This window comes from Pangasianodon hypophthalmus, chromosome 4, assembly GCF_027358585.1.
Source record: "Pangasianodon hypophthalmus isolate fPanHyp1 chromosome 4, fPanHyp1.pri, whole genome shotgun sequence".
Taxonomy (NCBI): domain Eukaryota; kingdom Metazoa; phylum Chordata; class Actinopteri; order Siluriformes; family Pangasiidae; genus Pangasianodon; species Pangasianodon hypophthalmus.
In genome coordinates this window covers 31,862,029-31,874,986 of record NC_069713.1, presented here as the reverse complement: position 1 = coordinate 31,874,986, position 12,958 = coordinate 31,862,029, and the positions used below count along the sequence as shown (strand labels likewise).

General features: G+C 41.5%; 1 protein-coding gene across 2 annotated transcripts in view; it reads right to left on the bottom strand.

Annotated features, from left to right (window-relative positions):
• Nucleotides 1-12,958, bottom strand: part of epha4a (eph receptor A4a) — a 37,304-nt gene that overhangs the window by 18,016 nt on the left and 6,330 nt on the right. For both annotated transcript variants that reach the window (XM_026936553.3, XM_026936554.3), the window contains exon 4: nt 1,548-1,703. In XM_026936553.3, the coding sequence (XP_026792354.3) occupies nt 1,548-1,703 (156 nt within the window). The remainder of the gene's footprint in view (nt 1-1,547; nt 1,704-12,958) is intronic.

The window sequence follows — 12,958 nt, the reverse complement described above, 5'->3', positions numbered from 1 at the left end:
TAAATAATGTGTGTATTTTGACAGATTACGCAAAGGTGTGTGAAAGTTACACTACCATTCTTGCTAATATGAATCTGTTTTCTTGCTAATTTAACAAAAAAACAAAGGCGGATGATACAAATTTGAGGTAAAGTACATGACGGTAACAAAATTTCGATTTAAAACTTGGTTTATTTGACTCCTACAAAATCTCTGGTGTTTTTGTTCCGTTACTAGAATATTAGTGTATAAATCTACGTATATATGTATTCCTGACATGCACTGCAGTTACTGCATGATTTCTTCTTTCTTGAAACTATTTATGCTGTATTATTAGCTAGTCTGACAGAGCGAGGGTCGAACCGAGCGCTTCAATGGTGATGGACAGCAGCTGATTAAGCTACATTTCAATACAATAAGGTGTGAGAAAGGTTTAGCGTAATGGGGTCAGTCGTCTTTATCAGTCTCTCTCTCTCTCTCTCTCTCTATGACTCACGATTTCTGTTTTTCAAGTCGTGATTTTTAAAAGGCGTGATTACAAAACGCTCTTTCAGAGGACAGCCTAGCAAAGTTTATATGTTTACATTCATTTCTTTCAGCTCACACACACACACACACACACACACACACCGATAACATCTGTCTCTCCTCCAGAGATTACTGCATCTTTCGACACGCTACGGCTGTTTAGCGTCTGTTTATCATGTATGTGTGTGTGTTTTTGTGTGTTACGAAGCCATAGCAAGCGAGCTGCAGGCGCTCTGCTTTAATGCGCCTCAGATACTAAGGTACATATTATCATGGGACTTCCTTCACACACACACACACACACACACTTAAACACCTTGTTTCTACTATAATGTAATGTATATATAACGTATATATAATGTAAACAATCTAATATAATGTTTCTTGCATTATTTCACAAGGGTCATGGGATTTGAGGTTGAGTGCCAGGTGTGTGTGTGTGTGTGTGTGTGTGTGTGTATGTGTGTGGGAAGTGAGCAGAAGGCTATCGACAGGTTGCACACACACTAAACAAGCGCAGGGTTCAAAAGTCAGAGTTCGTTACTAAAGATTGTTTCAATTAAAAAAGAAAAAAAGGGTTTTTTTGCTAATACAATGCAAATCAAAAGCCCTTAAGATAACACTGCAGTAAAAAGCGCTATTCATCAGTTAATGAGATAATTAGCCACATTGAAGATCCAAAAAATGAGATAGGATCATGTAATGAATATTTAATAAGTAAGGAACAAAAAAAAAAAAGCGGCACAACGTGTTATCAGCGTTATTTTCCTCAAAATGGTGTCAATTCTAGCTAATACTCCTCCAGTTTCTTTTTTTTTGCAAGTTAGGACAGATTAAATGAAACAGAGTTTGACAGGAGGATAAGAAGAAAGATGACATTCATACAAGGATTTGTTTAAAAATCCTTTTTAAATAATGTATTAGAAAAATCCATAGTACAAACAGAAGTGTGTAGTGATTGATGCAAGCTTTTAAACCCTGCTGCACCTTCATGCTCGTGTGATATATTCGCGTAAGAGGATATGGATATGTATACGTACGGGTACAGGGCATGGATGCGGGGTCCGTCTCGGATCGGAAGTATCCTTTGTCACATGCGCATGACGTGGAGCCTTCGCGCACCGAGTAGCTGTGAGGAGGACATTTGGAGCAACCGGCGTCACTGGCCAAAGCTCTGTAGTAGCCAATCTTACAGGCTGGAGTGAAAAAAAAAGAGCGAAAGAGAGATTAGCATAAATTATTCTGCACTGATCCAACTCCATTAACAGGAAATTTTATTATATTACAACTTCATAGGAGAAATTTTCAGACAAAAAACCTCTCAAAAAGTCATCAGACTTTTGGACCCTATTGTAACGCAATACTACTGCAATTCTGTTTCATGTATTGTAAATGTGTGTGTGTGTGTGTGTGTGTGTGTGTGTGTGTGTGTTTATGTGGTTGCCAGGTCAGCCTCACGGAATGGGGCTGTATTGGAGCGCTATGGAATGTGTTTCAATGAGAGAGAACTTCATGGTTTTATGACACTCTAATTAACAGAGGAAGCGATAGTGCAGGAATGCGCTGTGTCATTCATCCTAACACACATGCCGCACACTCACACACACACACACACACACACACACACCAAATGAGAGTGCAACAGAATCCTCTCGTGTTATTCATATTTACTTTATCTTCTGTTTTTTTTTTTGTTTTTTTTTTTACAACACTACATGCTTCTTCATCAAGCTACAAAGAATTTACCAATAAATCCTTCGCAGTAGCATTTACACAAGACATGTGGTGTTCACAAAAAATCAAGTGGTTCAATTCGTTAAAACGTTCGTATCCAATGAGAGCTCTTGAGTTTGTGCAAAATTAACATATCGGCTTTGAATTGTAATAGTTGATGATGACTTTGCCTACTGCAATTGTATATACAGATTATAGTGTAAATTAAAATAGCTTATTTATTTACACAAAGGCAAATAAGATTAGCCGTTCAATTAGGATAAAAGAAATGGCACCCTATCAAAGAGTTAGTGTGTGTCTATGGTAGCTGACTCGCTGCAGTGGCCGAGCTGCATTACTGGAATGTTTTCCATTCACCATTTAGTAGCCATTTTGTTGATTTGAGCTCTATAGGATCTTTGCCTTTTATGGCAAAAATCAGCGTTCTGCACAATCAGCAGAAAATCAGCATTTCAAAAAACAAACAAAAATTAAGCCTCTGAAAATGTTTACCAGCATTTTACTAAAAAAAAAGATAAATCAGGTCCAGTAAATGTAGTTATTATTTGGTGATTCTTTAAGGCATTTTCATAATGTCCTTTTCAGCCTCATCATTATTGATTCAGACATAAATTTACACACACACACACACACACACACTTTGCCTTTGCTTTGGACACTTTGCTTTGGACACTTCACTAACAACCTGTTAATTCTTCAGCTTTTTTTTTTTTTATGTCGGAATCCCTCCAGAAGACAACCGCTTCAAACAACTCTCTATTAATCTCTCTTTCTTCCCTGTCCAACTGTCTCCTTTTAATCGTGCGAAAGTGACGGCGCCCCAGGGAACCGGATTAACACCTCTCCACCTTTCCCTGTCTTCTATCTCTACAGCGCAATCCATCCATCACTGTCTGCCCGGGGGCCAATCAGCCGCTACATCGGGTGCGATCGGGGACGAAAAGAGATTAACAAGTTTTTCTGTCATCCTCTGAAACGAACATGGCAAAAGAACAGCAGGGGATGGAGGGAGAAATAGAGATAGGAAGCTCAGGGTCACGACCTTTAAAGGACGGCGTGCTTTGTGGCTGTGCGTTGTTCAGGAATTTAAAAAAAAAGGGGGAGACGGAGAGTCCATCTGATGAGCTTGAGATCTTTTTAACAGAAACTGAAGGAAAGAGTTAATTGGAGGAGCTGCTAAGGAAGATTAGGTGGTGGTATGGTGTGTTAAGCGAGGATCAGGGTGTGTGTGTGTGTGTGTGTGTGTGTGTGTGTTAAACAAGCACAACACATTATGTTAGGAATTTCCAGAGTGTCAAGCCACTGAAGTCCACAACCACCAAAAAATGTTGTATTCGTATCAGTTCTGAAAGTTTATCCAGCGAGCACCAGCTCTCCAGAGACGTCTATGGAATTTCAGCATGGCTTGACTTCAAACTGAACCAATAAAATCCCTTTTTGGTTTGATTTGAAGTCAAACCACACTGAAATTAGTCTTAGTCTTAGAATACACCTCAAAATATGACGTCTAGATATATAATTAACGTAGACAAATTATATTATTCTCTTTGGCTTCTCTTTATGGCGGCTCTTTATGGCTCTCTCCCCTGTTCCCATCCCTACACCTTCATCCATTCACACGTCCCCCCCACCATGTTCTCCTAAAATCTCCATCCTCGAGCCTTGGGAAGTGCTGCTCTCTCCATTCATGTCCTAATGGAGGTGTAATTAACAGGCACTGGCTCGTTACTCAGGGGTCAGCAGTCCTCTTCTCCTCGCTCGTAAGAGAGAGAGAGTTCAGCAGAAAAGAAAAGACAGAAAGAACACGACTTTTACGGGGTGTAAGGCTTCACCCGATCGCATGCTAGTCCTCCATCGGAGCATGAGATAAGAGTGTTGGGGGAACAAATGTAGACCAGGATAGTATGAAGATCTACCTTAAAATTCTTTAAAAGTAAGAAAAAAATTCAAATCATTGAAAATACACCATTCCAGCACTAAAGGTGCAGCACTAAACTGCTAGACAAATCAGAAAGTCATTAGCTAGCTCATTTGGCAAGAAAAAGCACCAGTGTGCTGCCCAGTCCTATGTTTAATTTAGCGGAAAGCTAACTAATGTAATGCAAAAAAAAAAAAAAAACATATGGCGAGACAGTTAGCTAGTTAACATAAATACTTACTGAAGTAAAAATAAACACATATATGACCATGTTTGTGCCACGAACAAAAATTCAGCAACGTTTCAGCTATGAGATGTGATGTTTGGTCCTCGCATTTCACGTAAAAAAATGTTTTTAAAGTCTAGCTAGCTAGCATGTTACGCAAATTAATCCGTAAAAAATCGTTTTACAAACAGCCGATCACCTCGACCGATGTGTGTAGTGCAGCGGGACGTGGAGTTCATAGCAAGCTATAGTTACTGCATCGAAGTGTGTCACATGACCATGAAGGTTAACGATAGCTACATACCAAATGAAAACGTTTTGTTTTGCGAAAGTCAATAAAGATGGAGAATGTACCTTTAGATATGTAACCTTTAGAATCTGGCATTACAGTAATTTGAAAAATTTAACACAATGATGTGGAGATGAGAGATTCTGATGTACGAATTTTTAAAAAAATACATTTAAATTCTTTTAAATATTGTATTCTTGAATAACATTGAATAATGTTTTTTTTTTTTTCTTTAATAGTTGAGTCAGATGTTTGGACGTGGCTTAAAAGCAGCTGAAAAGCAATATCACAAATATAATAAAAAAAAATCATTATTCATCCCCAAAAAATCTAAAGATTCGTGCAAGAAGACAAGACAGGGTGAGAGAAAAAAAAAAACGAGGAAAAAAAACATGGGCCAGAGAAGCGAGAGACCAGTGTTGGGTGGTCTTCAGAGTGTGTGTGTGTGTGTGTGTGTGTGTTCTCTTAGACACTTTGCACTGCTATACCAGTGCCAGATTGCGTTTCATGTTCTCACACACACACACACACACACACACACACACTCACACTAGACGCTAGAGTGAGATGATGCCACATGTTTCAGTTTTCCTCCAGGCCTGGAGCCACTCGCTTTTCCAATCAGCCAAGCTATAATCAAAATGCATCTAATAAACTCTCTTTTTATAACACTCAAAAAATGTGGCTGAGGGAAAAAAAAAATTAAATATTATGAAATATTATGATTTGAAATATTAGAACTACTTGGCCGCTCTCCCAGAAACGAACTACAAAGATGTGAAGAAGGATCTGGGCTTTGTTTTGCCACAACACTTGTTTTATTCCCTTTTTGAGAGTGAAATAACACAAAACACACACTACTACAGGTCTACTGACTCTCTCACACACACACACACACACACACACACACAGGTAAGTTTGTTCTCTGCAGAGGAAGTGTGTGTTCGGGGTTAGCACTTTTACCTCTGTTAATGGCTAACACACTTGTGGCAGTTTTATGACTTTGGCTTATCCGTTATCCTTCTTTAGCCACGATACAGGAGGGTTAAGGCACCATACCACACACACACACTCACACACACATTCTCTCTCTCTCTCTCTCTCTCCCACACACACACACACACACATTCTCTCTCTCTCTCTCTCTCTCTCTCTCTCCCACACACACACACACACACTCACACACGTTCTCTCTCTCTCTCTCTCTCTCTCTCTCTCTCTCTCTCTCTCTCTCTCTCTCTCTGTCTCACCCACACACACACACATGAATTCTCTCTCTCTCCCACACACACACACACACACACACACACACAGTGTTCTCTTCACCTGTTAGTGTAATCTGATCAGTCCAGGCTCAGAAACATATACAGAGACTTTTCACTTCATTGCTAAAGAGTCTATAGATACAATATTTAGCACATAGCTAATTAAAAAAATGCTAGCTGGCTAATTAGCGATAAGCAACTAAATCTACACACACAGCTAAAACACAAATATGATCACTGGCTTAATGTTTGAGATTTATTTCATTATACTGTATATAATCTGTCCTAAAGTTGTAAAGTTGTAGCCTGTAGGCTCTGGTAGATGTAAATATGATTCGGTACGAATAGGCTAAATACAGAACTATGCTAGCTATGCTAGCTGTTTCACAAGGAGTTTTTTTCCCCACGTAGCATCCCCTTGTATTAACCCAGGCTCGATTACTTTAATAGTAACAGTAACTAGCTAATTCCACCTCAGTTTGCTAATACACCCAAACACAGCACAGAAAAGACGGAAAGAGAGAAAGATAATTATCATCCCTTCTGTCTAGTCTGTGAACTGATTAGCTCATTGATCGACTCACTCTCAATTTTTGCTTATTAATTACGTTTCCAGGGACTGATTGAAATGAGACGAGGCCCTGTGCCGTGCCGCATGCTAACTCAGCTAACTGTCTGTGTGGGTGGGTGTGTGTGTGTGTGTGTGTGTGGGGTTGATGTTGATTGATCTGGCTTTAGCCCCGGTGAGACTCATCCGTCACCGGTGAGCCATCCCTGCTGTCAAAGGTTCTAAAGCTTTAATCCACAGGTATTCACTTATTCATTCATTCGTCTCCTCCCAACCGCTCTTCCTCCCTTTCTTTCTCTCTCCCTCCTTCTCTTCCTCCCTCTCTTTCTCTCTCCCGTCCTCCCTCTCCGTCTCTCTCTTCCTCCCTCTCTTCCTCCTTCTCTTTCTTTCTCCCTCTCTTTCTCCCTTTCCTTCTCTCTTCCTCCTTCTCTTCCTCCCTCTCTTCCTCCTTCTCTTTCTCTCTCCCGTCCTCCCTCTCTGTCTCTCTCTTCCTCCCTCTCTTCCTCCTTCTTTTTCTCTCTCTCTTCCTCCCTCTCTTCCTCCCTCTCTTTCTCCCTGTCTTCTTTCTTCTCTTCCTCCCTCTCTTCTTCCTTCTCTTTCTCCCTCTCTTCTTCCTTCTCTTTCCTCCTCTGTTTCTCTTCTGACCAGAAAATGTCCAACATCTCACAAGAGTAAGGACGTAACCAAAGATGAATCCATTATTCTTGTTCTAAACAGCTATAAATATAGATTATGAATGAAAAGTGAATTATTTGTTTTTGTTGTAAAAGCATGGCCACGCCCACTTCAGGTTTAACAGATACTGATAGCAGCACTGAGCTTATCGGGTAAAGTTTAGAGGTAAAGCTAGGAAAATCTAGAAAAAAGGACAAAGCAATAACCTTCACGCGCCACACACAGAAGCACATCGTTGGCCATCTGTGCCGCGTGTCCTGATGAGTTTGTACGTTATGAAAGTCCCAGAGGAGAAGAAGAGGACAGAGGAGTGTATAAAACAACCCCAACGGCTATGGACTTCATATGGAATCACAAACACTTCCCAGCCTGGGGTCCAGAGCTGATGGACAAGAGGCCCTCCTCCACACACACACACACACACACACACACACACACACACACACACACACAGAGTGATTGACTGAAAGCTGGAGGAATGTCTCGACCCAGCAGGGGGTTGGACTACAGCAGGTGACAGGAGAAAAAGGAGGTAAGCGGCTTCGACTCATTGTCTTTCCCTCCATGAGTGATCGACGCAGCTGTGGCGGCGCATGCATTTCACCAGAGACGGCCATCTCACATTCCTCCCAACTCATTCGCAGCTCTCCGACGTGTTTGCGTCCACAGTATCAAAGAACCAACAGCCTAATTTCCACTCATTTTCTCACACTCTCTCCATCTCCCTCCTCCCTTCGAGTGTCTCTCTCTGCTGCTCGCTTGTTCGTGTTGGTAATTGCTTTGTTGCCTTGGATAGTGTGTTTTTATTTCCCCAACTAATGCACAGCTAATGTTGGTTTTTTTTTCGCAAAAAGACAAAACAAAATGGCTGCCACTGTATTTCTTCAGAAAATGAGCAACGCAACTCTCAGTCTTCAAAGAAGCATATTAATATTTATAATGATGCTGCATTCGCCTTAACTCAGAACTTTGACCTCCACGCGATCACGCTCCCGAAAAAACATGGACGCCTCTCTGTTCGTCTTTTGTTAGCAACAATCTAGCTAGCTATCTGCACATTTATGCTATAGCTTTAACAAACTAATATGTCCGTATGTTGATTGATCTAAATCAAACACTAGTACATACAGTATAACTGATTTAAAATGAAAGAGGTGCTACTTTTTTTAACTGTTGATTCAGTGAGCGGCCATGTTGATTTGATTTGTCACTTGCTGAACTCAGGGTTGAGGAGACCTTTCTGAATTTCCGAGCTGAGGCGAGGTTTTCTTTGTTTTGTTTTTTTTTCTAGTCAGAGGTCAGAGCTAGGAGTTCATTGGTCTATTTTCACTTTGGTTAATGGTTTCCTTCATTCCCCTCAATGCTGTTCAACCTGCTGAACATGGTGTCTAAAGTGAGCGATGCAGCGGTGCTATAGTCCTTTAGTTTGCCTAGCTCTTTCACGTCCTCATCTGTACACTCTGCTAAAGCTTTCATGCTCATACCTCTGCCAGTAGGATCGTATGCTTCATCTTGTAGATCTTGCCATGTTTCTACATCGTCGTTCTATCTTCGTTATCCTTAATTTGTGAGAATGTTGATTTTTTTTGGCCTATTAAACACCATTGTAACTGCACCAACAATAACAATATCCCACAATAACATAATACAGGACCAACCGACAAATCTGACCCACAAAGTAAACATATTAAACGTGTTTCAGGATGCACTTTTCCTTTAACAACCCACCATATGCACAATCTAAAATATCCACTTCATATCTACTGGTACAATATAAATAGTTCTCTCTCGAACCCCCCCATTTCTCTCCCCTGCAGCGCACGTATTAGTAGAGCACCTTTCCTACAGTAGGTCGCGCTGAGTGCCATTGAATGGAGAGGCCTGTGTGTGTTAGCGCCAGGCAGAGAGAGAGAAATCGAGGCAGAGAGAAGGGCCCTATTGATTCAGCGGGCTTTTGACATGCTAATGTTCTCACTGTCAGCTTCAGTCCCCCTCTAGCTAAGGGCCTTCAAAGAGCGCCAGCTTCACAAAGCAAAGTGTGCGTGAGTGTGTGTGTGTGTGTGTGTGTGTGTGTGTGTGTATGTGTAGTGAGCTAGGCACTGAATAGACACCCTCGCTTTGCAACTAGCTCCTGCCTCCGCAGCAGGGCGAGCTAGATGCGGAGAAATGGAGCGATCTAGTAGCACCCAGCGAAGAACGCACGCTTTTAATGATATGATTTTTGAGTCTCGCTCCAGCACACACGGAAGTGACCTAATATTGCCTAATATTTACACAACGTTCCTCTGAGATGTTACTAGCATGTGTGTGTGTGTTTTTGTACTAGGTGTTGAGCGAGGTCCGGTGCCGCCGTGCTCTCTGATTAATGTCTGTCTCCAAATTCAAAGCACTAAAGCGTCAACGCCACGGCCACGGCGTCTGAGTTACAATCCGCCAGCTCTTAGTTTCAGACTTTATTTTGGGAGTACGCGTTTAAATCAAACATGATGTGTACACTCAGACAAAGCGTGCGTTACGTCTGCATGCAAGTCGATTGCTATACTATAAGTGGGTGGTCATTCATTCCGTTCCTCTGTTGCACGTCTGGAACAATCCATGGAAAGCTTGTTAACGACCGTTCACACTAATGTGCTAATTATACAAGACACCACACTGGATCCCATGGTGGCTAACACAGCTTATTACTGTAGCACATCCACTCATTGGCGATGCCACTCGCTAACTGACCCGAGAGCACACCTTTGTGGAGATATTTTCATGCCAGGAGTGTTGCACTACTAATACCGAAAGCTAAAATGAAACCACATGGAAGAAGGCAGAATTTATGTATTATCTACTTTTTACCAATGAAAGTCCTGCCTTCTTTGTTTCTACTGGCTCACAAGACCACGGATCATGGATTCACCTAGATAAGGTTGTTGCTACGCGAAGCAGATGTGTCTTTCACTTCCCGCTTTTTCACAGGGCTAACTTTTATTCAAATATAGTCTGACCACTGGTTTAGCTATAAAACTTTTCCCGTATCGCCATAGCAAGGGCTGAAAAATCCTAAACCATCCGTGGACCACTAGGATCTGTATTACCAAGACGTCCACAAATGTTGTCTGTTCATCCTAACAAAGCTGTAAAAAAGTCAAAACTAATTGCTTCGAATGCTAAACCAAGTGGTTGAGTCCAAGCAGCTGGTTTGAAAGGGTTCAAATCCACTCCAATATCTTAAGGTAAAGGAACAAATCCATTCAGTTCAGCTGGGAGACTTCAAGCCCACCATACCTCAGCCTCTCCAAATAATTACAAGTATTAATGCCTATTGTTCAGTCAGCATGGTGAGCCCTCGGGCATAATTACCGCGATTACGCCGCATTGTGGAAACAAGGCTGCCGGTCCTTAAATAATCTCATTACTCAATCCATCTTTTCATCCGGCCGCCGCTTTTACGCACGCACTCTGAGCTAATTGACATCTGTTAACTGACGTCCTATCAGATCTCGGATAAACAGACTTGGAGGGAGCCTTCCCCAGGCCACTTCTGTCAAGAATCGCCCCCCAGTGAGGAAAATATGAGCCCAGGTCTCGCATAGTTTTCCCACAGGACGGTGAGTTAAAGGAATAGTTCTCTCTAAAGAAAATGAATGAAAGCTAGCAGCGATCGTATGGCATGAGAGTAGAATGCACATTTTTATATCCTGATATAATCTTAAGCCAATACGTAAGTATACTCTGCATATGGCTCAGGATTGCAAGTAGAGCTTCGTGTCAAGGTAGAGAAATAAATAAACGGAGAACACAGAAATAAATCTTGGAATGAGAGGAAAAAAACAAAGAAACACCATGTTTAAATATACACATAGTCGCTAAACATACTGACAATTTAACGTAAACATGTATATATGTACTGCAGCTATAAATAGCTATTCCCTCATCAGCCGCTCGTTTTTCTTTTTCGTCATGTGTGAGACAAAAAGGCGCAGCTCGTCACGTTATCAAGAAACCAGAAAACGCAAATACCTCCATCCTGACTGTTAAAAAAGCGTTGACACTGGAGACTCCTTCCATAAATGTTAAATAAACAGAAAACTTCACCAAGTCCGTAGTTATAGATTTATCGTTGTTAAATAACAACAAATCTGTTTATTATTAGCCTTAGATTATGCTGCTGTCACTGGAGACTCCTTCCATAAATGTTAAATAAACGTCTCTGAGTAAGTAACCACGTCCACCACAAGAACTATAGAAATAATAACATATTAAAATATAAAACGATCAGAGCTGCTGTTATGGAAAATGAACCTACACCTTTCAGACCAATCAGAATCCTGAATTCAATGGCACTGTATATCTTTATGGAAAAACAGATAAAGTATCAGTTCTGCGCCTCAGCACTGTACTAGCTGACCTTCACGTTTAGCAGTGTTAGCATTTCCGAAGCACATCTTTGTAAGAATATTCATTAGCTCACTTTCACTGTTTATGGGCTCAAGTGTTTATGTTGAAACAGAACTTGAGGGAATTTGACAAAGAGTCTCCTTCAAATCCAGCCATTTTTCCCCCCCGCCATGAAACAGTCTAGTGTTTATACAGAGTAGATTTACCAAATGGTACTTGGATTTCATTTGTGTCATTTGTCATCATAAATCAAGCTATGACGCCTTTCCAAATGCTTCATTAGCGGAACAAAACAAGCGCATTCACTGAGTCCCACAATCCATCTGGTGCGTTTGTCTGAAGAAATGTTGGCACCGTCCTAATCAAAACCAAAGACAAAGGCACTCAGTGGTGATGGTGACTGTCAAGTTTAATCTGTCCTACATTTAAATCAATGGGGCAGCAACTTAACGAAGAAAAGGATGGTTCTAGTCTTTCTCCGGATCACCCGCTGTCGTTCCCTGCCCGGTGCTAACTCAGATGACCTCTGACCCTCCTGGACGGAAGCCAGCTTCATAGACAGCGGCAAAGCGCTAACTGCTCAGTGCTAACTGATGGGGAGTGTTGTCTGGTGGTGATGGTGGTGGTGATGGACACCTCGTCAAATGAACATCAGTGTGTTCTGGTTTAAAAAGATCCGGAGTCAACAAGCAAGGACGAGGAGAGAGTTATTCAAGCCGTGAGTCAATACGCCTCACGCACACAAGCAGCAAGACTCTGAAACACAAAGACGCAAATATGAGGCTACTCTGCAGGAGTGAGTTAGCGGAATTAGAGAATTGTGCTTTCTCAACACCTACACAAATATTACAGAGGTGGAAGTGGAAGTTTGTCATTGCCTGTACACTGTTAGTATTGTTAGCATGGTAGTACGAGATGTCAAGACTTTAGCAAGGTGTTTTGTGTTAATGTAGCTAAGGTTTTAGCAGGCTAACAGTAACAAGGGTAAGAAGGGAACCTAGCAAAAAGAGATAGCTGGAAAAAAATGTAGTGATTCGGGCAAACGGTGTTAAGTCTGTTTCTATTTCTGTCTCAGTAACCGTGGACACTTGGTAACCCATCATCCATCAGCCCCTTGACAAGTGAAGGGCTGGGAGTTGTCAGGGGCATTTCCGAGCATGAGCAGCCAACCAAGATCAACAGCATGGGGTCAAGGAGAATGCACACACATGTGCCAGCAAACACACACACACACATATATATACACTGTCGCTCACAGCAAACAACAGGACTTTGACAGTGACAAGCACTCAAATTGAAGCATTGGTAGGAAGGAGGCTAAATTCCTTGTGTCACATTCAGAAATCAGACGAATCCTATTCAGATGTGAGCATGTAATGCGAGACAGTTA